Here is an 18,688-nt window from a genome sequence, read left to right as displayed (position 1 = left end):
GGAGAAGAAATGAAGATTGTTGTCCGATGGAGCCTAGAGGAATGAAGGAATAGAGATTAGATATCGAATGGATAGGAATTAGGGCAGAGAGGAAAAAAGATGAGAGAATTGGTCATACGACAGAGAAGAAAATGTGGGGCCCAATTATTATATTAAAAATAAAAAATAAATGTCGGCGGGTTGTCCAAACTTCGACAAAACTCATCCGTTGATCAACATTGTGGTCGTTGCTAGTTGTTACCCATTTCTTACTTCGTCTTGAACTATAGTTTGTAGAGAAAAATCAGATAGAGAGAATTCAACATTATAAATGTATAATATGAAATTCATCTCCACTTTCTTAAAGACAATATATATAAACAAACATGAATATGCAAATAAAATAACACTAGTAACCAGGCATGAAACTCCTTATCCATCATTTTATATGATCAACAAAACATTAAATTATGTGGAGATTTTTTTTTCCAAAGATCAGCGTCTTGAAGCTTGGATTCGATTTTCTCAAACAATAAACATAAATAGCGGCTTATTTTCAAGGATCCTCAAGTTTCTAAGGAATTTTACGAGTAAATGAAGGATCCTCGCTCACTAAAAACTCTATAAGAGTCTCTCAAATGATCTTTATCGACTTTACTCTTATCTATATAATTATATCTCGACTTTGATATCATAAAATACATTACAAATTTTGGATAAAAAATAAAAATTTAGAAAGTGATAAAAGATGAAATACAATTATTTAAAAATAGAGATTAAACTATTAGTTAATAAGAATGAGAGAGTTTAGAAATGAAAAAGATTTTGACTACTCTTCCTATGTTAAAAGATAGAGAGTTTCACAATTACTTACACATTTAATAAAAAAAAATTCTTATTAAATATGAGAAAATAATAAATAAACTTAATTGGTGCAATTTAAAACTTATTGGTTAAATGTTTATCAAAACCTTCCCACCCTATTTAATCTTAGTTTTAAGATTAAATTAATTAGATTAATTTGCCCAACAGTAAATTTAGCTTTTTATTTTGGATTTATTAATTGGTTATACTAAAGACAACTTTTAGGATTAATTAGTTCAATTTGAAACCCAGGTTAAATATTTATTAAAACTTTCCCTTCCTAAATTTAACTTTGTTAGATAACTCTATTAACTCAAACTTTTAACGACAGTTCAAGTGTCTGTAAAATGATTTAAATTAAAATAAATGTTAGGAATTGTGCTAGTTTTCTAACTAAAAAATAAAAATAAAAATTGAGAGCTAATATCAAATAACTTGAGGTTGATTCAAATGCCTAAGAAAACAAATAGCTGGGATATGAAGAGGGGTTGGCTTGGGCCTTTTATATTGTCTATATTTTTTTACAAATAAATTAAACATTTTATAAAAAATTAATGACAAATTATAAGAGATAGTCAACAATTTAGGTCACTATAACTTTGTTAATACAAACTTTCACTTATCAAAAATCAAATCTACAGAACAAAAATGGACAACTAGAGAGTTCATCACTGCAATTAAGAAGACCAAAGAGGAAAAAAAAGAAAAGAAAGACATTCCATGCCCCTTAGAGAGAATGAAGGTGTAAAGGAAAGGATGATACAAATACAAACTCGAAGATGAATTATAAGAAGAGGGAAATCGATTTCTATACACATAAATGTTGTAGTTCTTAAGCTAAATATACCTTCCATACCAACAGAATGTTCATCTGATGAACTCTCATATCTGCATTATCACATCCCGCCCCATGGAAAGCAACGACAACATTTCTGTCACCGGTCAATTGTCAAGAATGAATTGCCAAATCATTGGATATTCCAAAAACTAGATAAACAAATCATATTGTCAATGTACCTTGGAATTCTGGTTGACAGGTTGCTGGTGACCATATGACCTAGAAAACTCATTTCTTGTGGTAGGCACTCCCCCTTCCACATTCTGCCTCTCTTGTCTAACCCTGTCGAATACTTCAGTAAACCCTTCAGCTGCTGTCGGGTCAGTTTCATCCCAATCACCAAATCTAGGAACAGCACTTTGATCAGACTGTCACATTAAACAAACATGTTTTAATTTGAATGCAAATCTGGAATGTGTAACTATAGATATGGATAACAGGGACAAGATTCAATTACAGTGTCTTCGCTTATTGGAATCTGTCTTAGTCGAGATCTTCCAGGAGTGGAGGGAGCAGTCAATGAATGGCTTCCTTCAGATGAAACTCCACTCCCTATTACAGTACCACTAACCCTTGTCTGATTTTGTTGTGGGTGTAACGGTGAATGATCAAAACCACGATCAGATCCCACACTTTGCTTTCCAGTTCGTTTGGGTGTTTCGCTAGAACTCGTTGTACCATGACGATGATGATAAGGAGAGCTAGTTGGCAATGGCATTAAGGGAGAATCTGTTAATCTCTTAAGATCAATTTCTTCTCTACTAATTCGACGTTCGTGTCTAGGGCTACGTCCATCCAGAGGCTTTCGAGTCTCATGTTTTGGAGACTTACCCAAACTGTCATAAGGGTTGTCTTGAGTTGACTTCTTATCAGCTCTATTCTTTCTAGCTTTATCAAAGACTTGTGAATAAGGGACATCTTCATCATCCCATTTACCAAATTCAGGTGTTCTTGACTGCTGCTATTTCAGAACAGCAAACATTTCAGAACAACAAAGTTTTTAATTGCTAAAAAGTTCCTTCACAAATGGTGTATACAAATCACAATGCATGAAATTATCAGATAAAAACTCCAATGGGTTGTTGTTTAAAGAACTGAAATAATCGAACTACCCTAAAATACTATACCCAGTTGCGCCAAGAAGATGGGTTCTCAACAACCAAAATGCCGCATTTATTTCTCACTAACACTAAACGAAAAAAAGGGAAATTGCAGAAAGATGTGGAAGATCTCATCCAACCCAATTCAAACAAGTATTGAAGAATCAATATAAGGGCATTCAAATTCAATTACTACGAATTGATAGAGAGAAAAGCAACAAGAATCAAGAACTCACCGTCATTTAGAACCCTTAAAGCAAGATCTGGAAGTAGAGTAACAAAGAACGAAACTTTGAATATCCTTCTTTCCGAAAATGTCTGAAGAAGAAGAAGAAGAAGAGCGAAATGAGGAAGAGGGAGTAGTCGGTTGAACTGGGGGCCACCGCTGAGACTGATTTAAGTCAATACAAACAAGCAACACTATTACCTGTTGCCAGCTGCCGTCGGCAACGGTAAAACTATTTTCTATTTTTTAACTATATGAGTTTAAGCTTTACAGTTAATTCGGTTTATTATCTTAGCAAAAATAATTTCGGGTAACTATCAATTTTTTTTTTTTTTAAAAAATCTTTAAGGAAAAAAGTTAGATGTACAAGTTGATTATTTGAATACAATAATTTAAGATATTATTAGTATTATAAATATATGGTGTAAACTTAAGTGATATAAATAAATAAAAATGAATTATTTGAAAATTATGTCAATTAACCCATTAAACAAACTCTAATTCTTTTGTTTTTTTTTTCAGAAAATGAAATTATAAACAGGCTTTTACTTACTATGATTAATTTTTGCAGAAAAAATTATTCATATTATATTTTAATACTATAATAAAAGAAAATTTATTGAGAATTAAATATGTGATGGGATTATTATAAGTTCTTTATTGAGTTGAGCTAAAGCTATCCTAAATAAAAAAAATTATCATTGTTTCAGTTGAGTGAATCATGTCTGACACTTTTATTTAAATATATATATATAATTAAACAATAAACTGAATCAATTTAACCATTATAAAATTTTAATTTTTCAAAATAAAACATTATTTCAAGTACTATCAGTTAAAGGGTGATCCTGAAAAATTTTAGTTAGATTTCCTCTATTTACTTATTAAATTTGTTACTGATGTAGTTATTTGAGATTTTATAAACTTTTAAAAAAATATTGTTAATTGAACATTTTATTCAAATTTTAATTGTTTAATTACTATAGTATAGTATTTTAATATATGATCCGAATAATTTGATGGTTAAAAAGATATAAAATATAATTCGAACAACTTTAGGAAAAAAACTGAACATCAACAACTTCCAACACAGTAACAATCAAATTATTAATGTTGTCTCCTAAATTCATCCATCCGACAGAGAAAGCTTCAAAGAACATCTGCTATCAATTTCTCTGCAGTGTCAATGACAAAAGTCTGAAATGGGTAAAACCAATAGTAGATTCATAAGAAACAACAAATTCATAGTATTTGAATTTGAAAACAGCTAATGACAAAGAAAGGTAAATAGCATCATAATATTAGTTTTTGAAAACCACATGCCCATTTTTCTTTTCAATTTGATTGATCAAAGGGTACTGCTGTCAATGGTGGCTTCCAATATTCGCTTAGCCAGTTCACTTTCATCTATCCACAGTGAACTTTGCTTATGAAGAAGTTCTTTCTTCTCCTTCTTCCTTTCTTGCACTTTCTTTTCTCTACTCCTCCAATAATCAAGCTTCTCTGTTCTTTCTTTTTCCTGCACATACACATCAACCATGAAATATGTAACAATATCGAAGAAAATGAAACCATTCTTAGTCACCAAAAAAGTGTCACCACTATCACAAAACAAAACAAAACAAAACAAAACAAAACAAAACAAAACAAAACAAAACAACCAGAACTAAGCTGCATGATTTGCACCTCTTGTCAAATTCAAGACCTAAACATGAATGCTTCTAATCATACACAAATTGATCCTTGGAACCTTTTTCACCATTCATATAACAGTACCCACACCAACCCAATACTTGTAGTCAAGCGCATCACATGTAGAGAAGAAAACATCGTTGGTCACCAATAAGTGCAGACAAAAGAAGAGATTTTGTAGTATCCATTCAAAGACACTCATCGCCTAGCATTATATGAAAACTGGCTTGTGATTTTCATAACTCCAATCTTCAAATAAAATAAAACCATTTTGAGATCAAAGTGTTAATCAGTAGACAAAGGGATGGGGACTCTAACTTAATACATTACAAGGTACATGCTCCCACTATGCAAAATTCAAGAACTTCATATTCAGCTAGTTGAACAGGCCTGATGACCCAGCCATATGAGAAGAATCAATACCATAAGCTAGATCATCTTCTTTATGTGGCTAACAAGGTAGGTCGATGTCTCATAAACGATTCCATACTCTAACACTGTCTACATTATAAGGAACTAGCTTAGCCTACTTTTTAGATTGATTATAGATGAATGGAAAGGCTACAGCTTTAATCAGTTCTAACAATTCACATCACAAATAAAGTGATCCTGTCAAGAGTAAAAATATCTACAATTTCATCCGAATGCAGAAAACCAGGAAAAGTGAATCGATAACAAGGTGTGAATGATAGACATACAAGGGTTTGACGGAGCTGTTCATCAGCAGCCTCTCTTTCAGCCGCCAGCGCTTTCTTTGTGGCAGCTTTCTCTTTCTTTCTCTCTTCATTGGCAATTCGTAAGGCTTCCTTTCGGGCATCATCCTTTCGCTGCTTCTCCAGCCTCAACAGCTCCATCTCCAGGATGTATCCCTTGCGAATTTCTTTCACCTGCTTCGCGTAATCGCGCCTAAGAAGAGCGAGTTTCCGTATTGCCTCCTTCGGATCTTTTGGTGCCTTCCAGCTGTTGAGGAAATCATTAGGCGGTAAGAACTCATGGTTGACGGATCTGTGATGCCTTCCGTGCGATTGTACGTCGGAAGTGGCGGTGGTGGTGGTGGTGGTGGTTGTTGAGAGTGATCGAAAGGGTTCAATAAGATATGAGGGTTTTAGGGTTTGTGATCTGAGCAGAACGCGAGAAGCCGCCATTGATGGAGAAATGCGTTTAGAGGAAGGTGTTGCGATACCTTTTCCCGGTAGGAATTCTAGTTTTATAAAAAAGATTATTTAGACCATCAAACTTTGTTTCTAAATATTATAAAGACAACTAAACTTTTTATGAATTCAAATCACTCCCTTAATTTATTAGAATGTATCACATAGACATCTATGTGTCTTTTTAGATTATTTATTTTAAGGTCTTCAATCCTAATAGATCAATTAACTTTTAGTGATCATTTCATTTTCTTTCAAACCTTATATTAATATCATTGTCCAGGCAAGGTAATCTATATACTATACAATATTTTTTTTTGTACACAAACATCAAACTTATATGACCACGTATCGGTATCGAATTCAGGATAACCACCGACTACTAATCGAAATTCAAGTGTGTATATGAGTTTTTATTTTATTTTAAAATATTCATAATTAATTAAGGTAGCTCAAATGACAAAAATAATTTCTAAAACAAACATATTTTATCATTGGAAAAAAACTCATTTAGATATATTATTTATACATCTAATTCAATTATATATATAAACTAATAAAAGTTTATTTTATTTAAATGTTGTATATTTATTAATTAAATATTTATTTTTTCTCACTTTTAATTCTTTTGTAATATTTTTGTAAAGATTTTTTATTTATTTTTTTAATATAAATAAAAATCTTTTTGTTCAAAACTTAAGTAAGCATAATCATCAAGTTATATTTTTTTTAAAGATCAAATAATTTTATAACAATCAATGTTAATATAAAAAGATGGCAAAAATAATAGAAAGAAATAAAATTAAAATAATTAAATATTAAATACATATAAATAGATGAAATGAAAAAAAAATGAAGAAAAATTAATTAAATAATTAAAAAGAAAATAGAAATTAATAATTAATTAATAAAAGGAAAGAGAAAACAAACCAATATATTTAATTAATAAATATATAAATTTTAAAGCTAATGAATTATTATTTTCTAAGAGATTTTTATAATGAACTTATTCATTTTAAAATTTTAATCAACTTTTAACTTTTGTATATGTTTGAAAATTTTCATCTTCGAGTACATAAATTTTTACCTTCAAAGACAACATTTATATGCATGATTTAACTTTGAAAAATGATGGAAGCATCCATCCATGATCCATCAACATTCAACAATAACAATCAAGAAACTAATGATCATGAATTACTCTCCTTTTCAGTACATATCTGAAGTTCTCAACTCATCAAAAAAAAGCAGACATTTGGTACATAGTCAACTTCTGCTAAAAGCATATCCAAAAAAAACATTTGGTATTGAATATCAAAGTAACAATGGTACACTCCTGGGGGGCAAAGTCTGATTGCCCGTATCATGTGACACAAAAAAATTATAAAGAATGATAAAATGAAGCTGTGTATGCTCCTCATATTTTCTCATAGAATAGAATATAGGCCTCACTTCGAAGAACTTCTTCCATCGACACTTCACTTACATAAGCATCACTTGCATGATACCAGACACGACCAGTATCGTCATTAGGGGCCCTAACATAGGCAACATAGTGGCCTCCTCTCATGGTACCCTGATGCTCCACAATGCCAAGAAGGCGATATTTGTGTTCATTGTCATTTATGCACCTGTAAATTCATTGTTAAAAAAGGATTAAACTCGAGAATCGTATGCATAATTTACTAGTCCTTCCATTTGATTCTTTGGAAAATGCGGGAATGTTGGGAGGCTTTTTCTATTAACATTTTGGATTTGACATTCCATTACATTATACCGTCACGGATATCCCTTTTTTATGGAACATGGTTTTTTTGGAGGTTAGAGCAGCATCCCAACGACAAGGTGTTCTTAGTCAGAATCGAAACTGAGATCTCAGCCTCTTAGTTCCAGATTCTTCACTTAAGCTACACCGGGTGGGTCAGCTTGTTTAGTTCCTAAACACAAGCTTCTTCAGGCTATTCAGATGACATATCTGACTTTAGGTACTTAAAACATGACAAAGCCTAGAAAAAAGGAGAAGAAAAAAATGAGATTCAAAATCATACCTTTGGTCTATATATTGACTAAGATCAATGGTATCTCTGAACCCGACATGACCACTTAATTTACTCAAGCGTCCACGGGCATCTTGGCTAAACCTCTTCAGATGAATTGTCAAAATAGGAGGTGCCTTATTAATTAACATTTTTTTGCTTGCACTCCTCTTCACCTTCATGCTTTTGCAATCTACCTCTTCCTTCAAACCTCCATCTGCTTCAGATCCTCTCGGTGACAATAAGGGGGTCTCAAGCTCGTTCAGATGTCCAGCAATGCTAGGGTTAGGGTTATGATTATTATTGCAAGAATTGTTCCCCTGACCATTGATGATTGCCTTACATGGTTCACAGCTACTTGAAGGATGTGATTGCCCTGTAAATTCATCAATCGTCTCTTGTTTTCCTTCTTCAATCTCAGTCATAGTTGGATTCAGCTCAGCTTTTATATTTGTCTCCTCTATGGTAATTGTATTAGAAAGTACATCTTTATGTAAATACCCATTACTAAGCTTTTCAGACAAAGAATTTTGCTTCATTTTCTTTGACTTCGTCTTTTGTTCTTGCAGAATTCTCGAGCAATTCTCACAATGCCAGGCATGTTCGCCAGAGAGGAGCTCTGGTTTTATGAAATACGCCAAACAGCTCTCTATAGACACGGGTGAATCACTGTCAACTTCATCTCGATCAGATTCACTGCTAAAATCATTTGTCTGACTACTAAACGGTTTCACTTCAGGACCCATAACAACCTCCTCCGGCTCATTGAATAAGTCCCCCAAGCCATCCCATTCCCCTTGATCAACGGTTGACGAGACAAGCTCACCTTCCCCTCCCCAAATCTCACCGCTGCACGAGGATTCTCCATAAGGTAGTAAAATAATTTGAGAACCATCAACAGGCAGCATCGGTAGCTCATTTTCAGAAGTATTGCACAATATATCAACATTAGGTTGAGAAGTGGCATCACTTTGAATGAGGTCAAGATTGCTGATTATCTCGTCATGGCTGGGCAATAATGTATCTGAATCAAGGTAATCCATCCATGCCAAATCGTTTGATGATTCGACTTTTTCCATCCCATCAATAAAATCAACATCTTTATCTTTCAGCAATGAGGAATCACATTGAATAGCTTCTGAAACAATAGAAGTAACATTTATTGAAGTATCTGTATCAAGGAAATTCAACGAACATGATGTCTGATCCAATGCTTCTTCTTCATCATGGCATGGTTTCTTTTCATTCTCTTCGCCGACTTTTACCTTTGTAGAATCATCTGTGAAAGCCTCAACAGTTTCTTCCTTATTCCCACTAGTTTCTACATGAGAATTCCCACCCTTATTGTTAGATATGAAAGAATCTAAAGATGTAGTAGCTTTAATACGGGATCTACCAACTCTTTTTGGAGGAGGCTTTGTCTTCTTCCCTCGAGAAACAGGTTGGAACTTTTTAGGTGGTGGTTTCTTAATCGGAAGAGGGAGGGAAAGATCGAGAAATGGTTCGTACACTGTTGAAGAATGGCCGCATTCAAAACAAGAAACAGTGCTAGATAGACGCCCGCCAAATACTGTGTCTACAAAGGTTGGAACAGGGTTAGACAAATCTGTTTGACCACCAGTCGAAGCATTGCCTTTTCTGGCACTCAGCTCTTCTATGCACAACCCATCAAGTAAACAGCGAAGCAGTTCATGACTATCTTGCTGTTGGTATCCCCTAAATTGGGGTGATTTAGCAGTAACACATCCAAAAAGTGATCTCGGGTTTACCACGTTTCTTGAACCACCCTCGGAAATGGTTTCAATGAACAGCTTTTTCAAAGAAGCAGTAAGGTGGCCAAAAAACTCGTTCAGCTCAGAGTAATGGGTGCGCAATTTATTCATTGCCAATAGATTCTGCATTATCGAATTAAAGAAACAAGTATTTCCAAGATTAACTAAGCCTCTGACCCTCTGACTACTTGTTCTGTCATGTAAATTTGGAACCATAGCTTTCATCTTTATTTCAGTAGTAACACTGCCACTCACAAACGGAGCATCATCCACATAGGGTGGTACCTCTGCTGCTAACTGCGTCTTTATTTGTTTCACCAAAGTTGATAAAACATCCTTCTTCTCCTCATTTACCTCAAAATCATGGACTGGGATAAGTGTACCACATGGGAAACACCAGCGAAGGTGAGGGTTTTCAAACTGGATTACCAATGGATGTCTGGTTTGCTTTGTGTGGCGGAGGGCATGGGTTTGTGGGGTTGTTGGAAATCCAATTCCTCCACAACATAGTTGTCCACATTGTAAGCAAATCCAAACCGCTTTGTGGCTAGTAGAACCTGATTTTTTCTTCCCTTTTGCTTTACCTTTGTTTGTTCGTTTATCAGCTACCCCCTCCCTGCATTCGTTGCATTTGATGTCCACTAAGGACCCAGAAGTTTTGATGTCCTCTAAGGACCCAAAAGTTGAAAAAAGCTTTTCCAAATCAATGCCCTTTTCCAGATGGGTACATTTTCTCTCCACAGGATCAGCAATTGAAAGGGTTTTCTGGGAAAAAGCTTTCTGAACAGGGGCAGGCGACTGCTTGTCTTTTTGACTCTTCCGAGCTTTCTTCTTATCATTTTTCCCCATTAAATTCTAAGAACAGTGAATGAAGTCACTGCAAGTTTAGAAGAAGAATAGACTAAAACATTAAGGAAGCAGGAAAGGAACAATCTAAAGAAACAAAGCAACAATATGTGGAATAATATGGAACTAAAATACATATAAATTCCATAGTCCAAGGCTAAAGATGACATCAAGGAACTTCATAGGAAATCTAAACTTCAGCATATCGCCAAATCAAATGACATTGAAACCTGTCAGACTGTGTAACTTAAGGAATATCGAACTGATGCTTTGGAATCGAAACAAGCATAGAAGATTAACACCATAGACACATGCAAACATAGAGAAAGTAATTGAAAAAATAGACTAGGATGAAAGATGCGAAGTTCTCTCTCACCTGAGAATCCGGTTAGATGAGACCAAGTTGTTTATCAGAAAATACCCAGGATCCAATAGTTACATCAGGATATAAGAACTTCACTGATGAGAGAATAGGATCTAAAACCCAAAAGTTGCACGTTACTATTGGATAGATAAGATAGTCGTCGATCGGTGGGATTCGCAGATTGGTTCAACTTCTGGTCGTTTACTATGTTTTGCGAGAGGAGAGAAGGTGGGGAATCCGAAGGGGTTGAGTCTAGAACAGTGTGGTTTTGAGCCGGAAAGTAAATTATGAACTATTCGAAACTAACAGACGTAAAAGATCTCTCTTTTACAAAACCCTAGAAGAAGAAGCATAATCCTTGGTCTATTTGAATTCTATTTGAAATTTTCCATTTTTTTTTTTACAAAAATAATTTTTTAATTTTTTATTTATTTTTTTGACAATTAAACCACTTTAAGAAAAACAAATTTAAATACAAATCTAGTATTCAAATTTCAAAATGGACACAGAAAAATGAATAATCATGAATTATACAAAATTTAATATTTTTTTATTTGATTCTACACATATTCAAATTCAATTGCATATATTGACTTACAAAATTTTTTTTTGGGATCATAATTTTTTTTTTTAATATTAAGGCAAGGAGGCATTCTTAGTAAATAAGCTTATTTAAAACTTTTAATATCTTCAATTCATTATACTTGAATTGTTCTAATAAACATATAAAAAAAATAAGAGATTTGATTTTAATATAGATCTGCATCAAGAAAAATATATTACCAAAATAAATAATGATAACAATTGTACTTCTTAGTCATACCATTATCACCCAACTTCTAAATAAATAATTCAACATTAGTAATTTAAAATATGAGTTTGTCACTACATAGTGGACCATGGGATACAAAATTAAGATAGTCTAATGCTCCAATTACTCGCTTACTCTTAAAAACAACTATAGTTTTCGGCAATAATAATAATATTACAACTAAAATATTGTAGTATATTTTAGAATTTAGCTTAGTCATGTTTTAATAAAATTTTCTTTGAAGGTATTTATTTGGTTGATGATATTTCTTTTTCTAAAAGTATATTTTAGATATAATTTTATTAGTCAGTAATGGGCAAATTATTTAGGACTTTCTAATTTTCAATAAATTCCTTCCATTTTTAAAAAATGTCACCAATCATTTTGCTGTCAATTTTTTCGTTATTTTAACGGCTCAATCTAAATATGATATATATATTATATTATTTTTAATCGTTAATTTTTATAATTATTATATATATATATATTTATTAAATCTCTTTTTATCTATATATATTATTTTTTATCATTAATTTTTATATTTATACATAATTATTAAATCTATTTCATATATATATATATTTATATAATATATATAAACAAGGGAAAAATAAATACTAGGAACACAGATGAGATGATTCGTATAAAAATGATTGAAAGAAAGGAAAGTGAAGTGAAGTGAAGTATTTTTCAGTTTGTGTTCACACTATTATATTCCCCATTTGTCATTTATTAATCCTTATCCTCATCTCCATATTGGCTTTTGCAACAGCAAACGAAGACGTTTGTTGGACTACTTTTATATAGAATTAATTTCAGTTTAACTTTCAAATTTAATCTATTTTATTATTCAAGTTCATTTTTTTTAAAATTAATTAATTAATATATTTATATTTAAACTTATTATTATATATATATTTAAATTATTATTTTATATAAATTTGATATATATATTTAAAATATTATTTTTATAAATTATATTATTTATATTTTGAGGTATATATATATATATATTTTAAATTTGATTATTATATTTTAATATATATATATATATATTTATTTACATTTAAATTATAAATTTATATATTTTTTTAAGTTTCATCCAATATTATATAAATGAGAATCGTTTAAATATAATAACAACAAATATTACTACAATACGATCGTTTAAAGTTTCATCAAACAAAATCAAAACATAACGAAATTAACCATTTGAGAAACAATAATAAAAATATAAGTAAAAATGTTTATCAACGAATAAGTTTAACATAAAATTTAGCGTTAACAATTTCAGAGATATTCACGAAAATTAATAAATTTATTGACCACTTCCACTAATTTTTCAGAAAAGACATTTTATATCGACATAACAATATATTTAAATTATAATTTTTTTATAAATATTTACTCAATACAATTTTTTATTATGAATAGTCTAGTCTAATTTTTTTTTTATTGTGTTGTCTATTCTTAATAAATTTATTATGAGTATTCTAGTTAATGTTTTCATTTTATTGCCTCTTCACAAAATAAAATAAAATTATATTGGACGTTTCTAATAGCACATGATTGAGAGAAACATGTTAATCTTGTTTTCAATGAAAATTTAAGAAAAATAAAAATGAGGTCAAAGCTAGCGCATTCGAATTGAGATGGATAAACAAAATATAAATATGTCAAATTTATAAAAATAAGAATTTATATATATAATAATAAGTTTAAATGTAAATATATTAATTAATTAAAAAAAACCGAGTTTGAATAGTAAAGTAGGTTAGTTTGGGATAAAGATAATATTTTGAAACCGCGTAAAAACCAAACCGAATTTCCCCGTTTGGGACGCTTTTTCCCCGAAACTGAAAGGGAATGGGGCGGGGATTGTATTTGTGTCCCCCACCCCGATCTCACTCCGATTCTGCCCCGAACACTATAAACATAATTAAATATATTAAATCAACAATATATTTATTTATTCATTATATTTTATAAGAGTAGTAAGTTTATTTCTTTATAATAATATAAAATTTCAGTATATATTATATTAAAAATCTGTTTATATAATTTTATTGTATAATTTTATTTATTTATTTTTTAAAATATTTTATTAACGGTGCCCTATTGGGATTCCCCGAAACTGAACAAAACTAAACGGGGTGGGGATGATAAATGCATTCCCCGCCCCGAACCGCCCCATTGTCATCCCTAGTTTGGGAAGTTGAACGAGAAACTAGGTCATTTTGAGAATTGGTTCCTTATATTTGCGTTCACATTTCTATCTACTTCCTATATATACGTATAGAATTCGCTCATTTAAGAAGAATCCCGATTTCTTTGTCCTCTAGTTTCTGAAGTGTTTGCAGCGATTCACACCATTATAATCCGATAACGACTTGTTCAATGGAGAGCCAATATGAGACTGCTCAATCCATCCACGATTTCACTGTCAAGGTTGGTTACTCACTCTTACCCTATGATTAATTTAGGTTTAGGGTTTATATGAGTTGTTTATAGATTTCAGCTCTCTTTTGGGTTTTGGGTTAGTGGTGTAATTGACAATTTATGGCACTACATGATTCCAAAGGAAACAATGCTGATCTGAATGTTTACAAAGGGAAGGTGCTTTTGATTGTTGTATATTATATGTTTATAACATTAACTTTGTTGAATTTGATGATTGATTGACCAATAATCCTTGAATTTTGTTTGTTTTGTGTAGTGGTTTGACGAATTCGAACTATGCTAATATAACTAAGTTGTACCAGAAATACAAAAGATCAAGGTACCATAAATAAGGTGTTACATGTAGCTAAAATTATAGTTAGTAAATTCAGTATAATTGTATGACAGTTATGTTTATTGTGTGTTGTGTTTATGATAGGTTTAGTTATATTATATGGACAGTTATGTGTAGTGGATAGTTATACAAAATAGTAACCGTTTGTGTAGTGGATAGTTATGAAAGTTATGTAACTATTAATGTTTGGGTAAGATAAAATCCCCAAACCTCTTTATCAATGTATGGAAAAACTTGGTTGATATGTACCTTTATCATCTTCTTGGTTGTTAATCAATTGACAAATCTTTTCTTTTTCTTGAAAAACCTGCTTCCGCTACCCTAAATCCATAAAATCATATAATTCAGTACACTACCAAACCTTAACCTGTAACATCTTGGTATCAGAGCCAGAATCCTACCATGATGGAAACCCGAAAACAGTTAGAGATAAATGCCCTTCGTGCTTCCATTGAAACCTCAACTGCCTCTTTTCTCAATGTGAACACCATAATGGATCATAGGTTCGACACTATTGAAACTCGTATGATGGTCACTAAAGAACAAGTTCATATTATTGGCCAAGAAAACTTCCTTAAGGGGCACGAAGGTAATGGTCATTAGAACCTTCCACATGATAGAAACATCTGAAATATTCCTCTAACTCGGCTCACCAATGTCGACTTCCCTCGATTTGATGGAACCGAAATAGAGGGCTGACTCATATCCACATAACAAATTTTCAGGGCTGATAAGACGGAGAATGAAGCCAAGACAGACATTGCTCCCATCTATTTTACGGGCAACGCCAAAATGTGGTATGGTTCCTACTTGCAGAAATGCAATCATCATGAAATCTTGACTTGGGAAGTGTTTAGGAGGGACTTCCTAGCGCATTTTGGTCTTTCAATGTATGACACCCCCATGAGACAGATTATGTACATACAACAGGATGAGGAATTAGTCATGTATTATAATCAACAATGCATAAACATTTCTCAGAAATTGCTTAACCTTCTCGGGGAGTACGTGATAGAATGTTACTTGGAGGGTCTGAATGAGGAGATTGCAAATGCTGTCAAACTCAGAAATCCTGAAGCCTTGAACGAGGCAATGTAGATGGCTAAAGCCCAAGAATCAATATACAGATCCCTGTGGAGCAGAGGGCACTTGTATAGTAAAGTTTCCCTTTACTGCCCAAACTAGTTGGGCCAAGTACCAACTGGATTTCTTTTTCGGGCATTCTTTATGCTCTTCTTCCAGCGTGAATCACGGCTCGATGAAACAATTAGATTCTGCTGTATTTAATGAAAAAAGGAGGAAAGAACTTTGTTACAAATGTGACTAGAAATGGAAACCAAACCACAAGTGAAACAAAATTATTCATGATCTCGATTAATGACCAAGAAGTCTTACCAGATGTCCGAGAATTGGTTCAAGAAACGGTTGTTAACGATTCTTCATTATTGTAGACCCGTCTAGTAGAGGAGCCTAGAATTTCCCTACATGCCTTAACCAATTCTAAGAATTTACAAACTCTCTAGATCTGGGGCAAGATTGGGAGTCTGTCGGTGGTGATCCTTATCGACACAGGAAATACTTACAACTTCATTAACAACATGATTATGAGGAATATAGGCCACGAGACCATGAAAACCCAAGTTCTATCGGTAAAAGTATAAGACGGTTCAACCCTATTTTATTCCAGCGTTTACAAAAACTTGAAATGGTCCACGGAAGATAAAGATTACCAAGCGGATATGAAAGTTCTTACCATGACAGGTTATGATATGGTGTTGGGCATAAAGTGGCTAATCACATTAGGCACTTCAACTTAGAATTTCGAAAACTTTACATTTTCTTTTGAAAGGAAGGGTACAACCATTACCTTGTAAGGGATACCACACAACACGAATTAACCTTATATAAGGTCATGAGTTGAAGAAATTGTTAAGGAAGGGCAGCATGACTGCCATGGTACAAGCAAAAACAGAGCATGAAGTCCATTTCTTTGGACTTATCACAAGGTCCTAGGAAGAGGTTTCTAAAGATCTTCAGGGGATGCTTGATGATTTTAGTACCCTATTCCAGCAACTAGAGGGCTTACCACCAAATAGAGAGCACGATCATCAGATCCCACTAAAAGAAGGTATCGAAATTATGTGCTTACACCCCTATCGCTACCCGACCCTACAGAAGTCAAAAATTGAGAACTTAATCAACGATATGTTGGAGAGGAGAATCATTAGAAAGAGTCACAGTTCATTCGCTGTGTAGACACTCATTTTTCACCCCACGATTTTATAGTTTATACTTTTAATAAATCTGAGTCTATCTAAATTTTTTAAATTCATTCACGAGCTCATTGCACGATTTATTTAAAAAAATATTTTTAGAACAATTGAGTTTTTGGAAATAATTGATTTTAGATTATTACTAAATTAAAGTAATAATTTGTCTAAGTTACAACACTTAAGAAAATTATTATATTTAGAATATTCAAGATTTTATTTAATAATTATTTGGGTATTTATAAAATAAAAAAAATACAAAATATATATGTTAACGTTTTTTATAAGTTTTTAAAGAAATTTTGTTAAAGAATTTTTTGTTATTCTGTTTTCATAATTAGATTAGTTGTTTTAGATAATTAATTTAGTTGTTCTTTTTAATTATATTAAGTTATATTAGTTTAATTAAGTTTGTTATTCTTTATTCCGTTAAAGTATGATTAAATAGGATTATTTCCTTTTAAAAAAGAATAATCATTTTGTTTCCCTTTTATTATTAATTAGTTAGTTGTTTAGGTTAATTAATAATTTGTTTTTTTTAATTAACCTCATTTTTGTTGTTGAATTTTGGAGAAATTTGGAAAAAATAAAAAAAGAGAAAAACGTTGGAGAGTTTAGAGTTGAAGAGGGAGCTTGAAGATTTTGTCATTTTTTTTTAAATTTAAAAATTAAATGACAAAGTGTTACATCATTTTTAAGAATATCTTAAATCCTATTGGATAAAACTTGACATTTAGTGACATGTCAAGTGGAGAGTGCTCAATTAAAAATATTTTAAAATAGAACTTCATTCCAACGGTTAAGTGTGCTAAATGGGGCCTTGGGCCCTAGGATTTCCTTTGTGAATTCCCTATAAAACCACCCTTGTACACTTGCATAAGGGACACTCTTTTTCACTCTCAAGTGCCCCTAGACTGTCCTTTCTATCTCTCAAAAAAAATATGCCCACTTTCAAAAGCTAAGAAATAGCACTAACTAGGGTGGTTGAGTCACAAGTCTCATGATTAGAGTTTTCATCCCTTTTATAAAGATCTAAGAAGTTTGTAAGCTACCTTTGATCCCTTTATTTATTATTATTATTATTATTTTTATTTGTCTATAATATGAAGTTAACGTTAGCATGATTTAGCATGATTTCATAATAAGTTTTTGTTTCGCTTTAATTTTATTTTCTTCTTACTTGTACATAATGTAAATATCAATTTTTTTAAAGTAAAACATAAAAAAAACCTGGCCCTTGAATTGGCTAGTAAAAAAAACTTAAAAGCTATAGATTTGATTTTTGTTTGTATGATGTTAGATTTAGGATTTACTTTATATGCATGTTGATTAATATGTTAATAACTGTTATTATTTTTTTTTATTAAGTTTGGGATCTAGTTGGATCACCAATTAGTCAATGTCAATAACATAGTTAGGATTTTTTTATTAAGTTTGGGATCTAGTTGGATCACCAATTAGTCAAATAACAAAGAGCAGGTCTAACACAAGGAAACTAGTAAGGTTTCTGCCGATTAATGACACTTAGGACCGGAAAAACTAGCCATGGGATGCATTGAAAGAGCATCTGACCGATTAAACTACACCCTAGAGCGTACTCAGGTGCCAACCGACCGAGGAGCTTCTCTACACACAAAGGCCGACGCCTTCCCGACACTTCCATTGCTTCTAGATGCTTATGTGCACACAAGACCGAGAAAACTAGCATAACTCTGTGCATGTGCTATTTTTCCTAACGCTCAGACCCTCAAACTAGACCCAAGCCTCTTTTTTCACAGAGAAAACATAGCCCCGGGTTAACCTTTTGTCGCACCCGATTTCTTTAGACCTCCTTAGCATTATTTTATTTATTTATTTTATTAGCTTCTTTGGGCTATAACTTGCAACCAAGAAGGATCTACTTCCTGTTTAGGAGCGAAAGGATGAACTGTTGCTGGCCAATGAC

At 32.2% G+C, this 18,688-nt stretch overlaps 3 protein-coding genes across 5 annotated transcripts; all 3 read right to left on the bottom strand.

Moving 5' to 3' along the window:
• Positions 1 to 1,425: 1,425 nt before the first annotated feature.
• Positions 1,426 to 3,146, bottom strand: LOC124921533 (RPM1-interacting protein 4-like). Of its 2 annotated transcripts, none has more exons than XM_047462203.1 (4): positions 3,018 to 3,146; positions 2,139 to 2,639; positions 1,861 to 2,049; positions 1,426 to 1,775 (listed from the first exon to the last, which is right to left on the bottom strand). In XM_047462203.1, the coding sequence occupies exons 1-4, from the start codon at positions 3,021 to 3,023 to the stop codon at positions 1,740 to 1,742; spliced, it is 732 nt and encodes a 243-aa protein (XP_047318159.1). In that variant the 5' UTR covers positions 3,024 to 3,146; the 3' UTR covers positions 1,426 to 1,739. The 2 variants fall into 2 exon arrangements, with proteins under 2 accessions (XP_047318159.1, XP_047318160.1); XM_047462204.1 differs by having other exon boundaries at positions 2,139 to 2,636; positions 3,018 to 3,126.
• A 950-nt stretch (positions 3,147 to 4,096) lies between these two features.
• LOC124920767 (UPF0329 protein ECU05_1680/ECU11_0050) lies at positions 4,097 to 5,881 on the bottom strand. The gene is made up of 2 exons (XM_047461320.1): positions 5,398 to 5,881; positions 4,097 to 4,526 (listed from the first exon to the last, which is right to left on the bottom strand). The coding sequence occupies exons 1-2, from the start codon at positions 5,842 to 5,844 to the stop codon at positions 4,356 to 4,358; spliced, it is 618 nt and encodes a 205-aa protein (XP_047317276.1). The 5' UTR covers positions 5,845 to 5,881; the 3' UTR covers positions 4,097 to 4,355.
• A 1,144-nt stretch (positions 5,882 to 7,025) lies between these two features.
• Positions 7,026 to 11,209, bottom strand: LOC124920846 (ubiquitin carboxyl-terminal hydrolase 2). 2 transcript variants are annotated; one of them, XM_047461412.1, is made up of 3 exons: positions 10,881 to 11,209; positions 7,899 to 10,535; positions 7,026 to 7,481 (listed from the first exon to the last, which is right to left on the bottom strand). In XM_047461412.1, the coding sequence occupies exons 2-3, from the start codon at positions 10,505 to 10,507 to the stop codon at positions 7,268 to 7,270; spliced, it is 2,823 nt and encodes a 940-aa protein (XP_047317368.1). In that variant the 5' UTR covers positions 10,508 to 10,535; positions 10,881 to 11,209; the 3' UTR covers positions 7,026 to 7,267. The 2 variants fall into 2 exon arrangements, with proteins under 2 accessions (XP_047317368.1, XP_047317369.1); XM_047461413.1 differs by having other exon boundaries at positions 7,899 to 10,513.
• Between the last annotated feature and the right edge of the window lie 7,479 nt (positions 11,210 to 18,688).

The sequence above is a fragment of the Impatiens glandulifera genome, chromosome 1, assembly GCF_907164915.1.
Source record: "Impatiens glandulifera chromosome 1, dImpGla2.1, whole genome shotgun sequence".
In the NCBI taxonomy this organism is placed as follows: Eukaryota; Viridiplantae; Streptophyta; class Magnoliopsida; order Ericales; family Balsaminaceae; genus Impatiens; species Impatiens glandulifera.
This window is presented reverse-complemented; position numbering and strand designations above follow the sequence as displayed.

Bases quoted from the DNA above. Each gene is read 5' to 3' on its own strand.
- LOC124920767 (XM_047461320.1), bottom strand. From the start codon at position 5,844: ATGGCGGCTTCTCGCGTTCTGCTCAGATCACAAACCCTAAAACCCTCA. The intron at 4,527-5,397 runs GTATGTCTATCA...GTGTATGTGCAG, and splicing joins AACAGCTCCGTCAAACCCTT to GAAAAAGAAAGAACAGAGAA.
- LOC124920846 (XM_047461412.1), bottom strand. From the start codon at position 10,507: ATGGGGAAAAATGATAAGAAGAAAGCTCGGAAGAGTCAAAAAGACAAG. The intron at 7,482-7,898 runs GTATGATTTTGA...ATGAATTTACAG, and splicing joins AGTCAATATATAGACCAAAG to GTGCATAAATGACAATGAAC.
- LOC124921533 (XM_047462203.1), bottom strand. The intron at 2,050-2,138 runs GTAATTGAATCT...TTAATGTGACAG, and splicing joins TTCCAATAAGCGAAGACACT to TCTGATCAAAGTGCTGTTCC. The intron at 1,776-1,860 runs GTACATTGACAA...GACCGGTGACAG, and splicing joins CTGTCAACCAGAATTCCAAG to AAATGTTGTCGTTGCTTTCC.